Consider the following 19,832-nt stretch of genomic DNA (forward strand, 5'->3'; position numbering starts at 1 on the left):
GAGTCACAGTTTAAAGGTGTAAGTGCATCACTTCAGCCTTTGGAAGGAACTGTCACACAACATCTGAACACCAGGAAGTGTCCCTAGACCAGGAACAGGCAGGAAGAAAAACACCCACAACTTCTCCACATCTCCATCTTCCCAAATAATCTTGGTTAAAACTAGGCCGGAATAAAAATTGTGCCCTGGGCCAAATCTGTACAGAAATAGAATTGAGTGAAAGTAATCTTCTGGTGATGCAAAAGAATCCAAATGTCTGGAGTGTTGAAACTGAAAAAATAACTAAGAAGTAAACACTGAGATCAGTAATGAGTCTCCAATGCCACAGCTACAACATTCACAGGGCAGATCCTGAGCAGCTTACACCACTGCACTGCACCGTTACAGTCCAATTTATTTCTCCTCATGCACCTAAAACCAGAGCATCACTGCTGCAGGGACATTAATAGGAATTTACACCAATAAATTAAAGCAGAGATCATTTAGCTCTGGCAAATTAAGGGCCTTCTAAGACACGATGATGGACTTTACAGAAAAACACAGACAGTGGGACTATTTCATAAAATTGGAGACAAAAAATTATCAGAAACACTACATGTAGCTCAAAGAATATATTTTATGCAAAAGAGACAAAAATCTACCTTTAAATCAGAATATGTCATAATTATATACTACATTCTGGATACACTATGCACAAACACAAATTTAAAAGTGAAAATTTCACTCAATTTTTCAGAGGCAGAAGGTGTTTTTTGTGAGGGCCAGATATTCACACTGGAAATACCAAATTAGTGTTTCTATTTAAACAAACAGCCAAATCAAACTGGATTTTTGAACAAAACCAACTGAAAACCAAACCAAGTGTAGCACCTGTGGAAGTGTTTCCATCCAGAGGATGACACAGCTGTACCTGCAGCAGGATGTTGCCCACTCTACAGCAAGCCATGAGTAACCCTGATATTCTACAGCACAGGCATTTGCAAGGCACATAGTAAAATATAAATGGATGACAACACATTTTCAGTACATTCAATCCAGAAATATCTTCTGGATTAAAAGTAAAACAAATCAGCATAAACTTGCACTTCACATGAACAAAAACCCAAGCTGTTTCAGGATTAACTATGAACAGAAAGCAAACACAGCAGTGTATTTATTCTACATCCAGAAGGGCTACTGCTATTTTTCCTCTTGGACAACTGGAAGTGGTTTGAACCTTCAGAAAAAACCACATTGTAGGGTGCAGCAGGGCACTGTGTTTGCTTTAGATCTTCCATTGCTTCATTCCTTCCACTCGGCAGCTGTGCAGCACCTCACATGTAAAGGCTCAGATACATCAGGACACAAAAACCTCTTCATGAAGCCCAGGGCTCCTGGGCTGGATTCACAGAGTTTTACCAGACAGATCACAACAAGAAGTTCACAGAGCTCTGAAGTTCATAGCAAGATCCCTTCTATAATTACTGCTAGCTTTTATCTCTCTTCCTTTCTGAAGACCAGCAGCTCGTGTTTTTAACAGAAAAGATCTGGCAAACATGATTTCTTCTTTGACAAATGGTTACACTCTCAGGATTATTGCATTTAAGGACTCTGACAACATTCCAGGTAAATGAAAATAACCATTGGACAGAAAAAAAATCAGCTCAAAGCTCAAATTACCTCACCAAAACACATAACGAGTGAATTTAGATCAAGAAATGCTATCCTTTTCATTAGAAAAATATTTTTTTTAACTCTAAGGCAATGAATAAGACAATCATAGAGAAGGATATCTGTTCAGAGGATAAACAGAAGGGTTTTAGGGTTTTTAAACACTGATTGGCAAAATCTGGAATTTAATAATAGGAGATAGAAAGCAAGACAGCAGTAATGTGTATTTCCACTAAGACTATTCTTATTGAAAGTAATGAAGTAAAAAAATGTTTGAAGAAATATAGAGGAGAGGAAAATGCATTTTGGACTTTTATTAAAATCTATTAATGAAGATCTTTCAGTTGAAACCTCTCTTGCAACAGTTGTCTTTAAATTATGCTGGCTCTTCAAATGCACCAACTAATTAACTCTACTTCTAGTTCTAAAGAGCTGTAAGAATGTTTGAGACACTGCTGCTCTGAAAACTTCTCCAAAGGCCCTCAGCACAGGTTAAGTAGTAATTTTGCAAAGTTCCATTAATTCTCACAGGCACATATCAGTGTAAATGTGTATTCTTATACAATGCTAAAGACATGCTGAATTATTACTCTTCACAGGGGCTATGTTCTTCAGATGATGGGGTTTGGGATTTGGCAATACTTTTGAGTTAAATCTGTGCTTTTATACCACGAAGAAGTTTCACAGATGCCAAGCACAGTTGCATTCACTGGGTTAACATCTATGACATTCAAACTGTCCTTAACAGTCGTAAGAGCACCATAGAACAGATTTATTTTCTTTACAGTGGGGTTTCTGCTGAAGGAGCCTGTGCTTATAAATAGCAGCTGTTACAGAACTCACTGCTCAAGTTGGCTTCTGCTTAATATTAATGAGATGTTCCGTGGCTGAACTGCTGGGAAGTGTTCAGAAAAGCAAGAGGCAGAAGCAATGACAGAGTGAAGTCTCCCCAGGATTTGACAAACAAGATTACAACAAACAGCTCGTGACAAATGGAGCCATGAAACTGTTGGGAGCCATTAACATTCCACACCAGGCCCTGAAGTGCCAGGACAGATCAACTCAGTGATCACTAAGGCACTTAAACGCTTTTGCCCAAGAGCTACTAAATGAATTCAGGTACATTTTCAGAAACAAAACCAAAAAAGTTGAGCAGACTAAAGTTTCTCAATTCCTTCCTCGTGAGAGTGAGTCATTTCCACGCAATATTTGAGACTACTGGGTGTACACACATTACATCAGTTCCTCCATAGTCCTTCCCAGAGAACATCTCACCTTCTGTCACTCAGATGAGGATGTGCAAGACCAATGAAAAACACACAGAAAACATGGCAAAGCTGGATTTTGATATAAACTACTTCATTATTACATCTTATGGAGAATATCTTCTCGGCAAAGGAAATGTTATCCCAGTTCCAAACTTCTAGCACAGATATCCATTATCCATGACGTGTGCTCGTATTGCTGTAGAGGAGAGCCCAGGGTGGCTGCATGTGCTGCACAGGCAAAGGAGGAAGAGAGCAAAGAACAAGCCAGGCAAGGGGTGATCATCAATTCATTTCTGTCAGAGTGGAAGCACAGGGACTTTGCACAGATTCCTTGAAGTGTAGTGTACCCTGAAAGCCAAGAGCTGTATGTGCTAGTCTTTACAATCCATAAGATAAAGATGAAAGCCACATCACTGTGACAGAGGTAGGCTTATAATGAAGCTTTAGAATGAAGACTTCTTCTGTGCCAGATTTTTCGAGGTATCAAGAGCACTTTTCCCCTCAATTTGTCATTATGGAATCAAAGCTTGTTTGCCTAGAATATTGTGCACATTTTAAAGGATGGAAAATAGCTGTATAGGCAGTAACTAAGTTACCATTAAGAATTCTACTGAAATGGGCTGCCATATGCTGTGGGTAGAATATTCAGAGTCTGTGGAATCAGGATGCTACAGAAAGTTCAGTAATAGGATGCCATGTTATCCTTTTCCTTCTCAAAGCTTTATCTGTACATTCAGTCTCCTATATGCCAGAGGAAGCATTCATCTCACTCTCCCAGCAAAGAAAGTTTCAGGAAGTCTGACTGGAAAGGCAGCACAGAAGTAGTTCAGGCTCTTTAGGCTACATAATTAATCTGAATAGCTTAATAACTTGGGTTATTCCAAGCTCTGTGGCAACAAGTTCTTGCTTTTAAACAGTTGTTTCCATGCTTAGTAGCTGAAGCAATCTGAGGCAATCCATGATAGTGTCACTGAAGTTTGAGGGGACTCAAATGTTGCCAGTTTTCAGTGAAATGGGGATTAGCATTTCAGTAAGATTTCCATTTGGTAGCTCCTGTTGGTCGTATCCCATGGATCTGTCAAATGATCAGGGTTCAGGTTTCAAAGTATTTGTAAATTGCTGTAACATACAGCATGACATTCTGCCAGTCTGGACGCTCAGTTCGCACCATTTCATTGATGTCCTGTCACAGAAAACAGATTGGTCAAAGTCAGGAATGAAAACCCTGAGAGCAATGTGGCAGTGTTTTCACACATTCCTGGGAATGGTAAATCTGTCAAGTTTCCACAATTTAAAGTACTGATGAAGAAAGCTCTGTTTTCTTCCATATATCTTGGTATTACCCACAAAATGTAATGAATAGCATATCTGTAGATATTTTGTTGACTTAAGATTGAAATGCCTGATGCTGTGCATGCTCAAGCTGTCCCCCACTGAGCACAGCTGGTACAATGGTCAGACTTTGGTGTTCACATAACCCTGCACCATCCTTGCAAATCAACACAACCTACCCAGGAACTGTGAGCCATGGAATCAAGGCCCAGATATTAATTAAAGTTCAAAATTCCCATCAGGTTAAGCATCGATAAATAATTGACTCCCATCTACTCTCTTCAGCAAATGCACAAAGCAAAACAGAGTGGTGTAGTTCCTAGTCATTTCTGTTTACTGTAAGGCTCTGCTTGAAAGCTTTGGATGCAGGAATCTCCAGAACTCAACAAAGAAGTTGTGAGCTCTTTTAGCTGAACACCTTCTTCAGAGAATGAGTAACTTCTACTTGCATTCCACTCCTGTTCACATGCAGCAGTTTTCACACCCTTCTTAGTCCCTTGCTCATGTAAAATGGATGAGACAAAAATCCACAAACCTACAAATCTCAGAGTGTGCATGTAGGTATGTGACTAGATACTAACTTCTTAAGATGAATACAATTTGCATTGAATTCCATTCAATTTGCCTGTTTAGAGTATCTGTAATGAAGTGCATCACAAAAGGGAAGGGCAGACATTTGGACTAAGGCTGAGTTATGCAAGAATTTCTGCAGTTATTTTCCACAATCTCATTCTTACATCAGCACTTAGTAAGAAACTTCCACATCTCAAATCGGTGCCAAAGTCGAAGTATGAAAGCCCAGGAGTTGCACTGCCATTGTCAGCAAACACAATGCTGGGGGGCTAAAAGCACTGATAAGGATCAAGGAAAGTGTTATTTTTAAAAACTCTGTTGTACTGTTAGTTGCTAACTATGGCAGCTTTGTTAGAATTTAGGTTACAAAAGTATCACTTAAATCTCATTTCTGATAATGGCCACTTCAGCTGAGCTTTATGGTCAGTCACAAGGGTTTAGGATACTCCCAATTCCACACCTTCAGAAATACTCCTGTTCTAGTAAACACTCTACTATTGAAAAATAATTCTTATACTCTAAAATTTATGTAAGAAAACTTTTAAACAATCACTGAAAAAACCCTTACAACTACTTGCAATGATGACAAAGTAAAGTCTAAACTTAAGAGGCAAATCTCAGCTCACACACTACACTGAGAAAAAGGAACAAATAACATTGCTTGATTTTAGCTCCAGAGTTTAAAAAATCCCAAATAATTTAAAAATAGGTCAGAGACAGAACAGATTTAACGGATTCTTGAAAAACGTATTTTCAAATTATTCTCAAACAAATTCATTGCTGCTATTGATATTTTCATATTGAGAGGGTTGGTGAACCTTCCTTTGAAAGCTTAACCAGTCTGTATTTCAGTTATTATTTAGTGCACTAATCTCTAGCTGAGCTCATCTGCTGCTATATTTAAGTAGAAACATTCAAATCTTTTGAGTCTACAAAACAGAGCAATTTTGATGTTTATAAATGGGTCATAATTCATTCAATATGCATTTAAATCTTACCAGAGTAGATTTGATGCCAACACTTTCAGCTGCCTGAAAAGCCAAAGTGAAATTTCTTCTCTGCATGAGATATGAAAACATGTTAGAAAACAAGGAAATACTATTTCTAACATAACAAAATGGTCTTAAGAATGTTCATGATAATGCTACTACTTTTGCTTCAAATGGAGACTACAGTAATTTAAAAGAATCATAGGAATGAATGTTTTAATATCATCCAAAAATTTATAAGAATTTTTATTAATTGACTATTCAGAAGACAATGCTGAGTATCATTGTCAGTGAAGAATAACTGAGTTATAAAATACTAAGAAAATATTATTTATTCTCTAAAAAGCATAAATTTAAAAAATCTCTTATCATTATCATTATCTTATCATTAAGGATCTATTATCATTAATTGTACATCCTGGGTTGACCAGCAGGTAGGAACTGTGGCAGAGTAAAATACACAGAGATAGTTTAGAAATCCTAGTAACACTGGGATTTTTAGAACTCAAATTAGTTCATTAGTCTTTATGAACTCATATTAACTAAAGCACTGCAGTCCTGGGAATGGAATTTTTAATGTCTTACCTTGTCCTGGCTGTTCAGCTCTTGATAGGGAATATGGGCTGGGAGGTAAGTGTGGAGAACTGCACAGAAAGCCAGGCCATCATTCCAGCTGCTGCTGAAGTTTGTGATGTCAATATTCTTGAAGAGAAAAAAAATAAAACCAATATTAAAATCATAATCTAACAATTATTACCTGCTATCAATTCCTCAATACTTCTTTTTAACACCTTTGAAGAAATTGGCAGAGAAAGGGACAGCCCAATACCAAAGTGCTGTGGTAAGAGCAGCACTACTAACAGAGGAAAACAAATATAGTGATAAGAAAGTCAGTTATTTTATATATTAATTTCAGGTAATATTAAGTCCTCCCTTAAAAAAAGTGGAAAATACGTGTTTGAGTGTGTGTTAAAAGCTGCAAAATGTTGTGCTAGAGAAGGTAATGGATATGGTGCAACTGTACACCACAAGAGAGAGAAGCAAAGGAGACAAAGACTTGTACCCCAAATCCCTAATCAGACAATGTGCTCCTATCTCAGTTCAAGTTCATTCTATTTTCTGTTTCTACTGCATTCATATCCAGACAAAATTTGTAAATGATGAGGAAAATATTTTTCCTTCTAAGCAAATGATTTCACTATAGAAACTGATGTGAACAAAATCACAAACAAAAGTTAACTTCCATTTGGAAATAAAGATGTTCCAGCAGATTTAGTGCTGACAGTAGAAGAGAATCTTTCGGATTGAAACTGAAATTGAAAACTGCTGTCTTGCACTCTTGATCTTTTAGTTCCCGTAGGAAACTCAGTGGCACTGGTAAATGCATCTCCTGAGACTGTGTAAATTATTGTAGAGTCAGCCCAGTCCAAAAGAGTTATGAACAAGATGCCTCAGTGACCTTTTAAATGACTGTATATTTGGCTGTTGGCAGTCAAACAATGTTAGAGAGGCTAAGTGGATAGCAGTCAGTTTAAACTTTAATTAGGAAACAACCAGTAACAACAATATATCATATATCTTTTACACTTTCATGGAGGAATATAAATATGCTTTAATATCTAACTCACTTAACTGGGCTCAAGCAGAAGCTGACTTAGTTTACGACAGGAACTAAAACCTCCAGTCACAGAAGTGCAGGATCCCGATCACCTGAGCCAACCTTTCACCTGACAGCAACTGAGTCATCAGCAGCAGCAGCAGTCTTGGACAAGACCCTAAAACTGGTTATTCCTAAGGCAGCAAACTCCACCCAGAGCCAGAGCTCTGTGCCAGGCAGTCCAGGGCACTCGGACTTCAAATGAACAACAACCACAGTCTCCTCCGACAGAGGGGAAAAAACAAAACTCTGGGCAATTTCTAGAAGAATGTGAGGGAAATCTTGGTTTCCTGCTCAGCTTTAGCACTTTTGCTGTGAAGTGGTCCCAGTGTACGTGCTGGGGCTCACGGCGCCGCGCACGGAAACGGCGCTGGAGACCCCCGGGCTGTGGGAACAGCTCTGCACAGGCTTCCTCCAGCCACAGGCTGGGAAAAGGCACAAGCAAAAGGGAAAAAAAATGAAGGGAGAGAAAAAAAAAAAAAAAAAAAGCTCTTTTCTCCTCAAGAGAGACAGGAAATTGGATTTAAATTAATGCCTGGTTAAGAGTTTCTCAGTGTTACTTAAATGAAGGACACATATGCAACACATAGTATGAGACTTTAAGAGGAAAAAAAAGGGAAAAATGTCAGATTGTTGAGCCAATAAATCTCTACATGTGTCCATTTACGCTTTTTGGGAAGTTCTTTCTCCTACCCTGTACCCAATAAGGCCTCAGGCTCACATTTGTGCCAGTAAGATGGATAAAGGTAGGGAAAGGGGCTTTTTCTCATTTACAAGTGTGTGTGGCAAGCTGGCCATAAAAATCAGGTGTGAATGATCATGTTTGCTTTGCTACACAATCCACTGAGGGAGAAAAACTCAAAGCTGGTTTTCATCTTTTGGCTGAAATGTTCTCCCTCTTTCCCTGACATGACCAAGTGATGTGGGAAGGGGAGGAGACAGATGTACACTGGCATTGCCACAGTGATATTGCAACAAGCAAAAGTCATCTTCCCTTAAACATTAGAACTTACAAACTAAAAACTTCACTTTAACTGTTAGTAAGTATCCATAAAATGCTGAATTTTTAATATAAACTTTGGGAGGGTGGAGGGGAAAGGGCCACTTAAAGTGCACCCACAAGTTTGGTTGGTTCTCAAACAAAACCAAACTCAGAATACCCCAGTTTTTCTAAATCATCTTGTAGGGTCCAGCTTTTATTATTAAGACAACAAGCAGAAAACAAACCCATCATCCAAGAATTTTAATGTATCCAGAGAAGCTGAATTAAATACAACGGAAGGAAACTATTAAAAGGGACTGGTTTCTGTTTCCAATTGCTCTAAGCATTATGAATTATTATTACCTCTCAGACTAAAAGAAGTATAATATTAGTCAGACAGTAAAAACAAATCTAGAAATGGGACAGATTGTCATTTAAACTGAAAATTTAATTTTTCATGTAGGGCTTTGAGCACATAACTGGCACATTTAAATGCAGCAAATTTTATTTTCTAAATGCTTTTAACTACTTGTGGTTTTTTGAAAAAGCTTGGTCAGTATAATGAAATCAATCTTGCATTAAGCTCTTATTTCTCAAAGAATTGATGGTAAACAGAACATCAGCCTAAAATCTCTGACATAATTTCTTCTTTGTTACTGCTTTTATTAAGTAATTGGCTCTATTAAGAGAATTCTGCTGGAATCTAATCTAGAATTATTCTTCAAGACATTTCAGACCACAAAGTACTAAAGCAATGGAAGGACATACTTTCAGATAAATTGTCACATGAGGAATAAGCTTTTCTGGAGATAAATGAACTAGAAGGCGATTTATCATTGTCTATTAATGACTAATAGGTAGGATGAGAGTGAAGCAACCTCTAGTACTTGGGGTAAATGGTTTTTAAAAAGGCAATTCTAACAAATGGTTAGGTCTAAATGGTTTTTAAAAAGGCAATTCTAACAAAAATTAAGCAACAGACCATTGTCATAAAAAGATCTGTGGAAGACACTTTCCAACCAGGAGTAAACAACTCCTGGTTAAAAAATTGTAAGACTTTCTGGAGACAGAACATACAAACACAAAGTGAAAAACAGATGGTAATACAACAACCTGGTAGATCCACAACCAAGAAGCGTTTCAAGCATGACTCCAGCCCCTATTGAACTGGAAACTGCAGAGCAGGAACAGTTACACAAAATGATGATTCCCTTGAGCTCATACAGAAAAAAAAGCCTAAAACCAGTATTTCCCATGAAACTTTCTACACTGCTTAACAGACTGGCCTCTGCGTAACATCAATCTAAGATCTCTGCAAACCTATGGCTTTTCTAAAATTTACCATTTTAAAGTGGTTTTAACCAGCATATTGCTACTATTAAAATTTTCTCCCATTGCTTTTTGCAATAATTCTAAATTAATAGAGGGTCTTCTAAACCCAGTGAAAATACATAAAAAAGCGCCAAACCCAAGAAACAGATGTTAACTATTACAACCCAGTAACTCCTTACCTTTTTTTATCCCCCCATAAAACTTCCACAGCTAAAAAAATCCCACAAACATCAAGAATCCCAACTACAGAAAACATGGTTTCTAACTTGCAGTTACAAATTAAAAACAAAGTAATTTTAACCATATTTCAGACATCTCCCCAGCTTCAATGTCCCTGAACTATGGACATCCTGCACAGCAGCTATTTCTCCATCCCTTGCTCTGCACAAGGCAGAGAGATTCCCATATCCAAACTTGGTTTGGCTCTCCAAAGAGTCAGGACATGAAGAAAATAAAAACATGTGTCTATGTCTCTGTTGTATTAGTTAATTAAATAAGTGGGTTGAGAAAGTAAAACCATTAATATGATTCTGTGCTATAATATATTAAAGCCTTAAAACAAGATTTGAAGTTTAAGCGTACAGACCTTGGCAGACTTCTTTCCCGGGGCAGAAAATTATTAGTAAAATGCTTTAAAAAGCTTTTAAAGATATATCCACAAAAGAAAAGAGTATCCATTATAGAAGACTACAAAGAACTACAAGACTACAAAGGAACTGCTATCCACGCTCCAGTGAATCAGGATTCACTGACTCTCAAACCATGGAATAAAGCCATGGCTGTAGGTGAGAACATGAAAGACACAGAAGTATTTCTGGAATAGACATAGGAGCAGTCCCAGCTACTGCCTCTTCAATCCCAGCTGCTGGGAAGGCAGTAAATGGCAAATATAGACCATCATAACCCTGAAACTCTGACTGGTAATGTTTCTTTTCGTACCAAACACATGTTATTCTTCAATTTGAGCACAGAGAAGAACCATAAAAGAAGCAGTCATTCTCACAAAATCCAGTAATAGCTTCAGACATTAAGGTACTTAAGAGGTACAGACAGCTTCATAATTTATTCTAAATTTTGCCATAATTAAGTCTAACAAGTTGACATTTCTCTTGTATCAGAATCCAATCCAAACACAAAAAGGAAGCATGTCCTTCCATAACTCAACAATTTTTGGCTAAAGCAACAGCTTAAACCAAGGAGAGAAGTGTTTTGGCATCCTGACTACTCTGATGAATCAACCAGACAGCACAGAATGCACACCCTGGAGTCAGTATTTGAACACAGACTTACATAAGCATAGTCATGTCCTTTTCTTGTGCATTTTTAAAATCTATATAGTACTTTGAATGGAGTATGACCTAGCTTAGGGTTGGTAAGTTTAAAAAAATAGCAACCTGAACCATTTTTTACTTCTAGTTTTGTTATTCTACACTTATTGCTCAAGCACAAATGGAAGCATTGTTTGATTTCAAGGTGCATTGAGCACAGGATTCAATTTTTTGTAAGACATAGCTTTGATCTATACACGAGCTAAAACTTAGATCTTTGCAGCAAAAGTCTTTCCAGAAAGCAGCACTGCATGAAATAGAGGACAGCAACTACAGGGCTGTACTAAGTGTATCAGTACCTAGGAAGTGTGTAAAGCTTAAAGAAAGTTTAAAAAAAATTAGTCTGGTCTTGTTGCTATTTTGTGACAATTGCTTTTTCAGTGTCAGACTCCTGGAAGTGAATTATCTCTCAGAATGCTGACAAAAATGGAAAATAAATTGCAATACTGGTGGAGATAAGAATGGGTAAGGATGTGTGTATCCTGTTTGTTGGTCCTCTTTTAACATGAAACATGCATGCTCACATCCTTTTTGGGACTTTTATTAGCTATGTACTCAAAATGAAAGTAGCTGTGTTCCAGCCAGGGTAAATGCTCCAGAACAGCTGGATGGGATTACTTTATGCTTTGAAGATATCTGGAATTTATGACAGTTTTATGACACTGCACATATTTTAGAGGAGCCAGGAGGATTCTCTCCTCTGAAAAATGCAGCACTTGGCTCTGGACTCTGCAGCAGTGTCGGATCCTGAGCAAAGCTAACACACGATGACATTTCAACTATTTTGTGCCTGATTATCTGAAAACTCAAGGTGATTTGCCCCTCTTTTATCTAAATGCTTATCTTGAGAGCAGCTCTCCTCTCTCACGGCTCAGAGATCTGTCCAGCCCAGAATACAAAGCAGCTCAGTAACTTTGTGTGTGCAATTGTGTCAAGACTGAACAGGCTCTGGGTGGAAGTTAATACAGAACCTGCCTCTGCTAGTGCTGCACTGACCTTCTGCAGATCACCATTCTCCAAACCTGAGCTCCAAGGAGAAATCCTGCCTGCAAACGACATCCAGGCAGCATGTAAAAAGCTACAATATAGTAAGAGATGAAGTCATTCAGGTTTTTACACCAGTAATTTATCTTATTTTCATTGGCTGTATCAACCTGATTTTTTTTTTTTTTTTACTGAGGTCTTGAAAAAAACATTTGGAACACAGTTAAATATTAACAACTACATTTAAAGGTGACTATTCATTTATTCCCCTCCAAATTTGCCTGAATAAATCAAGAAAAGTGTACAATGAAGTAATTTACAGGGTTTTTAACAGGGTTTATTCCACTAAAATGGACTGAAATGAAGAGCTTCACCACACTATCATATTTGAATTATTTAGCATTCACAAAGTTTCAAGCTTCTAAAGCAGAAGTAAGTACTTAGGACTTTTAATCAAAAGCTTGAAAGCAATTTTCTAGAAGGGATAGGAAAGCAGGAGTTACTTTTCTTCCATTCTACTTGAGCAGACAAAAACCCACACCAGTTGTACCAGACAATTCTCTAGTGCTGTACTCTCCTCACAAATATCTTGTGAATAAAGGAAACCTTTTCTCTTTGAAACAGGACAGATTTTGGTGTGGTTTTCTGGTTTTTTTATTTCTTCTTTAGTATTTTATCCTGCTGTTGTTGATAATGATAAACCAACTCCACCACACTTGGTGCTTAACAGGCTGAACCACTGGCAGCTCACCTATAACTCTGTACACCTTCAAAAAATTTTAGAAATTAAGATTTGTATCTGGTTACTTGTGTGATTACTATTTGTTAGTATTTATTAGCTATTTTCCACTATCCAGTGCAAAACGCAAAGGCAAAACAATGCCAGGAGCAAACATGTCTCTGTCAGAAATGGAACCTTAACTCAGCCTGCAGGGTTCCATCTTCCCTGTGAAACACCAACAGCTGAACTCATTTTCTATAAATACCTTTCATGCATTTATGCATAAAGACCTACAGCTGTGAGACATCACCTCCAGGTGAAAGGGAGAAAAGACAAAAAAAGTGATTACATCGGCAGTAGATGAAGAGAGGAAACACATGTTAAAAAATACCAAGTATTGGTAGTTTATCTAAGTATTGGTAGTTTAATATGAATAGGAAAAAATCAAGAAAAGAATTATTCTGAAACAAAAGACTTCTAATCCTTTCTTTTCTTTTGCTTGTTTCCAAATGATGGTTGCAATCTTCCAGGTCATCTTAGAACTTGTTACAGACTCAAGTTGTATCTTTCCTTTAGCCTGCCATATTTACAGCTAATATTGGCCAAATTGGTAATATTGGATAGAAATTGGTGACTGGATAGAAGGTGACCTGCTGCTCTTCCTAGAGGAAAAGGTTGGGATTTTTAGGACTTGTGTTCTATGAGGTTCCTGCAGCAGCTCAGAGACAGAGGAGGGCTGGGCAGCCAGCGTGTACCTGCAGCTCAGAAAGCTTGTGCTGGCTCTCACCCAGGTGCTAAAGCAAACAAAACAATAGTGGTGGAGAGGAAAAGTAGGAGCTCTAATGATAGGAAATGCTGGGAAGAAAAGGGAGCTGTGGCAGAGTCTGAGACACCAGGAAGAGCTGGAGGTAAAGAGGTATCCTATCCATCCTTGGATGATGGGGAAGGAAGAAGAGCTGAATACCTTCAGCAACACTGAATGAGGAAGGGGCATGTTCATTACCCTGATGCTTGTTTACTGTTTGTCAGCTTTGAACACACAGAGTTTTAAAATAAAATTAAAATGAAGCAGAGATTCACTGAAAATAAAAAAAAAAATAAAAAAAAAAAAAAAAAAAAAAAAAAAAGAAAATAAAAAGATCCTTATCTGTGATTGATAACATTGAGATGCCAAAAATCTGGATAAGCACTGTTCACAATGAATACAGTGCTGAGTATATTTAAAACCCTAGAACACCACCGACAAGGTGTTCAACCAGAACTGAATTCCTGGGCATGCTGAAAATAATCAAATTCTGTACAACAAAGAAATGAAAAATGAGTGTGCCTAAAGCAAAAGCCATTCTTCTCCCAGAACTACTTAATATAACCTCCTGATACTATCTTACAGTTTCAATGAAGGCATTGCAGTGGCTCTGCAGATGCTCTGTACTTTTGCAGTACCATGCTGCAGGTTCTGAAGCAAGTACAGAAAGTCTCAAAACCTGTCCTTTTCCCAGTGTTTATAAAACTCAAGGAATTATAAGCAGCAATCCGTAGAATCAGAAGCATATTCTTGAATGTGCACACAACTACAGAGTGAAAAGTTTGGAATAATTTCTATCTCTTTTCCTAACTAGATTAACGAAGCTGTCAAATTCATCTTTCATCTCAAGACAATATGGGAAAATATTTTTGCACTTAGTTTGAGGATTTATAAAGAAATATAACATCCTGCCTCTTTTAAAACGTGGGGAAGGAGAAAGGCTCTTTCCACAAAGCTGCTTCTCCTCAGAAATAGCACGGCAGAGTACCAGACGTGCCACAGGAAGAGGGGGAGGGCTCATATCCCAGCCTGTCCATTGTGCTGCAGGAGGACTTTTCCTATGGATGGGCGACCATCCTGTTATGAGGCTCTCAACTTCCTCCTGCATTGTGAGGCTCAAGTCATGGAAAGAGAAAAGTTCTTAAACTGAGGATTGTGTTGGGAACTCCAAACACTTTCAATACAAGTTAACCAAACAAATACATCACGGTCAGACTATTAACATCCTGGTTTAGTTTGCTGAAGCCACTATTCTTTTGAAAAAATAATGTAATCAGGAGAACTCTGGACAGTTATCTTGTTAGTTCTTTTGGCTTCTGATAACAGTTGGACCAAGTGAAAAAAAAAAAAAAAAAAAAAAGTCTGCAACCACAGTGGAAAGCCAAGTTCAAAATGCAAGACAATGCCACCTTCACAAAACAAACTGTCCCTAAAAGGCCAGATGGGAGTGCATTCAAAGATCCAAAGAAAACCCCTATGATAATTACCAATAAAAAAAAAAAATCTCTGAAATCTGAGAAACGGTACTCTAACTGCATTTGGGAAACATTCATTTAAACATGAGGCTGATAAAGTTTCAGCTCCAGTTTCAAAAGTGCAACCTGTGAAAGGCTGATTCCGAGTGCCTCATTGGGAGGGCAGCTGCCCCCTTAAGAAAAAGCTGTGGAGCCAAGTGCCAGAGGAGCTGCTGGTGCTGGAGCAGCACTGGGAGCACACGTTCCAAGGGGAGGGTACAGGACATGCCAGGGCACTCAGTCTATGCAGTCAGGTGTGCAGCAGCCTGGCTCCAGAGCCTGGCAGCCACTGACCATGGCCTCAGGCAGCTCTGCAGGTACCTGGTAGCCCTCTGTTTTCTTCTGGCACCACTTCAGCAGGGCGTTCCTCTTGGAGCCTCCATATTCTCTTGCCAAGGCAGACAAGGGATCTTTCCTCTCTTCCCTAGGAACAAGGCCAGAAGAGCTTATAATGCAACAGAAACAGGTATTTATACAGGCTTAAACAGAAGGACAAATTCTTGGCACGCTGACAGTAGCAGGATACAGCACTTCTGACTGAAAACCAGAACACACAGGAATACCTGAAAAGGACTTTTGAGTTAGTTTGGAGGAATTCTTTCATTAGCAAGCCATCCTTCTTTTTCCTTTAAGCTTTTTTAACTAGATCTTTCCAGCCCAATGATATTTCTTTCTAAGAGTTTGAAAAATTACAACAAAGTAAGTTCCAGCCTGAACCATTAAGCCAGCTCAAGTGACTTTATTTCTTATTTAGAAAGAAAATAAACTGATGCTATCTCTTTTGCATCTTATGGCTGATTACAAATGTCACCTTGAAACAACAAGTTTGCATATGAGCAGCACAGTGTTATTAACAGAACATTTGCCTGAGACCTGGAGTTCTCAAAAAAGAAGGGGGAGATCTATGTAGGCTGATCTGCCATTTGATGTATTAGCACAATAAAAGCAGTCAATTAATTTCAATTCCAGTTTGTCAAGCTATCTTAAGTAATTTTTTCCTTAAGAAAAGATTGGGGGAGAAAAGAACATCCTAACTAAGTTGGCCATTTTTTCATGAACCTTTCATTACAAGCATCTCTTTACCAGGCTTCAGAAATTAAAATTAAAAATATATATGAATTATAGAGGCTAATACTTCTTTAGTGGCCTGGTCACATGATTCAGTATTTCTATAGATATTATAATAAACAGTCTTTGACAGAAAGAGCAAATATTACACCATTGTGGCTATCAGTTACCACACATGAAGTGTGCCAGCAGTTGTTCTTGTTTTTAATAATCTCCATTTGGAAAATTAAAATAAGATAGCTATCAGTGAACTGCAAAGACTTCCCCATCTGTCATTTTAAAGAGTCTATCAGATGTAAGCAAATTTTTGACAACATTCAGAGATGATATCCTAAGTCACTCTTTCTGAATATTTCCCAAAAGACATAGGGATTGTATAAATTCACTCTCAAATCTTCAACTCTTTGTTCTTTACAGGCCATATGGTGACTGGAAAGAGGGGTGGAATGTGGAAAGACATCATATCATCAGTGGATTCTCTGCTGCAGATTTACAGGTAGCAATTCTCCAGCTCCTGCTAAGGGAAAAAAAAGCATCCATGGAATGTGGATTTCTTCCTTTGTGTGTGCTATGAACAGAACACCAGAGACTATTCCATGGATCAGCATCTCTTGGTCAATGCATAAAAGAGGACTGGCCCAACAGACAAGGAAATGTTTTAAGGCACTGATCTTAAGTACATGTGTACTTTTTTGTACAATTCGTACAATTTGCTTGGCCAACATATGGATGGGCAGGATCTCATAGTTACTTAGAGATAACAGTTGAAATATCCATGAAAATTTATGTCCAGCAGGACAGTAAACACAAAACAGTAACTACTATCTTTGGTGCTGAGCCTTCCAATCTGACTGCTCATCTTGACTTAACATGACAAGGAAGTGCAAAATTGTGCATTTAAAATATGAAATAAATTATCTGAATAGGCCACTGTACCTAAACTTCATAGGCACCACACAGCCAGAATGATGGTTCAAGTTATTAAATCAGTACAAATAATTCAGTTTTTAAATCAGTATAAATATCAACAACTTACACTGGTGGATTTTTTTCCTTTGGTGATTGAAACAAGTAACAATGGGATTGCATATTCAATCTATAATGAGGGTTATGCAACACTATGAGAACTGAAGAACAGAGATCTGGGGCAACAATAGAACTCAAATAAAAATATCCCTTTCTCTTTACGCTAAACATACTGTTTAGCCATGAGAGAGCTGTACAGCCTGTTCTCAAATTCCAGCAAGAGCACATGGTTTATATCAGGTTCTCACAGTTATGAAAACACTGCTGAAGAAAATAAATTAGCATTAAGTTGTATGGAGACAATGAGAAATGGCTTGACATACAAATCTTACATGTTCACATATTAGGTCAACTGCATTCCAAATCAAAGAGCCAACAAAATTTCAACTAGAACAGGGAACAGTAAACTGCAAGTATTTGTTCTAGTGAAATATACCAATAACTGGTTATCTTCCAATAACTTTCAGAAAAGGTAGGGGGAAAACAGAGCAATCTGGTCATGTAACAAAGTGAACTCCAGCAGTGACACTCAGAGTGGCTCCTAAGGCCACACTCACCACCCCACACCCACTGCTGCACAGCCCATTAAGTCTTTTGTAGCACTGAACATTGCAGGCAGTGCTTGGGCAGTAATGATTTCATAATTATAACTGTACAGTTTCACCCTGGATTTCATAATTATAACTGTACAGTTTCACACTCTTTGCTCCAGTCTGCAGATTGACATCAATACAACGCAATGTTACCAGTTCAAAGTTCATACACAGGTGTTTCAGGGTTTTTTTAAAAACTTATTTCTGGATGTACTCAGTTTAAATTTAGGTGCTAACATACACGTTAATTGCTGGTCATAAAGTACCCACTGTTAAACTCTTTTTAATTTCTGCACAATAAAAGCAGGGCAGCATGGAGGCCTGTCTCAGCTGATTCCAGGAAAATCACTTTCAAAAGCACCCACAGTTGTGAATATCTTAGAATTTTATACATATTGCAAGTGTCTCCGACCATTAAAGGGTTTAAATACCTCTGCTGTACAAAAGCTTTGTCACGAAGCTCTGTGAGAAATGGTCTTGACAGAGTTATTTAACTTCTGTCTGCCAATTTCCCAATCTCAGAAGCAGAGCTGAGAACATACTTCACTTGGATAACATGAGGATTAAATACTTTGAAGTCCTCTGACTGATAACACAACAGAGAGGAAAAGTTTTAAATTTACCACAGACTTATCTTTTGTCCCTACTAATCAAAGGAGGTTGTCTGGCTATTTGTTGCTCAGACTTGCACTATGACTCCATCTGTGGGACAAAAAAACCCAGGCCCATTCACTCATGGTTATTAAAAAGACTTGCCAGTGTCTGGGATTAAGAGCTGGGCATGCTGCTTTTTGTCTTCAACTGGGATTACAGAATTAAGGTTTATCATGGTCTCCCTGGGTCCAAGCCAGTCTGCATGATCTGCTCCATGTGCTGCAAGCTCACTTCCTGAATTTGGCTTTGTGGTATTTTGAATTGGTATTAATATTTAGTGACATGACTTAGCTTGCTTTTCTTTAACTCATAAGCTTTAAAAAGCTTATGAGAAAGTCTTAACTTTTAGTCTAACTTTTAAAACAAATACTGAGCTGCAGAAAAACCTTTCTGAAGCTCTTACAGATTACTGAAGATCATCACTGTGTGGGGTCTGGAGTCTCAGCACCAATATTATAGAGTAGAGGTACGCAGACAGACAGCTGTGGAATTAACCCCAATAAAGGATTTTTACCTTATTCTGCTTCTGGTTGTAGGGGTGACTGATGCTGTAGGAGAAGATGAGAGGGACAGCTGTGGTGAGGTGGTACCCATTGCCATCAGAGATGCTGGGGATGCTCCATCAGGTGCACTGATGTCTCGCTTGATTTCTTCACTGCTTCTTCGAGACACTAAAGGGGGAATTGCCCATGCATTGATCATTTGCAAACATAAAAACTTTCAAACTTGCTCTCAGACAAGCATCAGTTCAGAAACCAAGCATAGAAACCTGGATCTAATAGTAGGTGTCAACACTCTTCTTGATACTTTGCACTTTGGAAATATGAAGGTTTTAGACTGCACTAGAAACATTTATGATCAAGCCTGTATTTTGAAGCAATGAAAGTTTGATGGATGTATCTTAATGGAATATCACTATTTCCAATTGAAGGATTTAATGAATGAGAAGGAATTTGAACATCAAAGCATTTATCTTCCTCTAGTCCATATAGTTGCACTGCAAAGCTTCAAGTAAAAAGAAGACCAAATCAGTTTAGAGATGACAGCTGTTTTACTTCCATTTAATTTTAATGAAGAATTGGCATGTATGTGATGTTCTGGACATTAATTAAATATCATCAACAATAATATCAAACATTGACCTGAACCCAGTCAGCCACATTCCACAGAGCTTGCTTCATTTTATCAAAGGAAATGATTTTCCTTTCAAACGAAAGCACAAGCATTGTACTCTGTAAAACCAAGTTTGGAATTGTTACATGTTCTCTACATGGAGGAGTTTCCAATTAAAATATGAGGTTTGCCTTTGTACTTAAATAGTCACCACTCTTTGCATTTGTGCAAATCAAAGATTCA

At 38.0% G+C, this 19,832-nt stretch overlaps 1 protein-coding gene across 1 annotated transcript in view; it reads right to left on the minus strand.

Moving 5' to 3' along the window:
- Window positions 1-598: 598 nt before the first annotated feature.
- SPECC1L (sperm antigen with calponin homology and coiled-coil domains 1 like) overlaps window positions 599-19,832 on the minus strand; it is a 45,609-nt gene continuing 26,375 nt past the window's right edge. The window contains exons 11-15 of the mRNA XM_066331237.1: window positions 18,991-19,147; window positions 15,457-15,559; window positions 6,398-6,514; window positions 5,822-5,881; window positions 599-4,101 (exon numbers count right to left, since the gene is read on the minus strand). Of these exons, the coding sequence (XP_066187334.1) occupies window positions 4,012-4,101; window positions 5,822-5,881; window positions 6,398-6,514; window positions 15,457-15,559; window positions 18,991-19,147 (527 nt within the window). The 3' untranslated portion in view covers window positions 599-4,011. The remainder of the gene's footprint in view (window positions 4,102-5,821; window positions 5,882-6,397; window positions 6,515-15,456; window positions 15,560-18,990; window positions 19,148-19,832) is intronic.

The sequence above is a fragment of the Sylvia atricapilla genome, chromosome 17, assembly GCF_009819655.1.
Source record: "Sylvia atricapilla isolate bSylAtr1 chromosome 17, bSylAtr1.pri, whole genome shotgun sequence".
NCBI lineage: Eukaryota > Metazoa > Chordata > Aves > Passeriformes > Sylviidae > Sylvia > Sylvia atricapilla.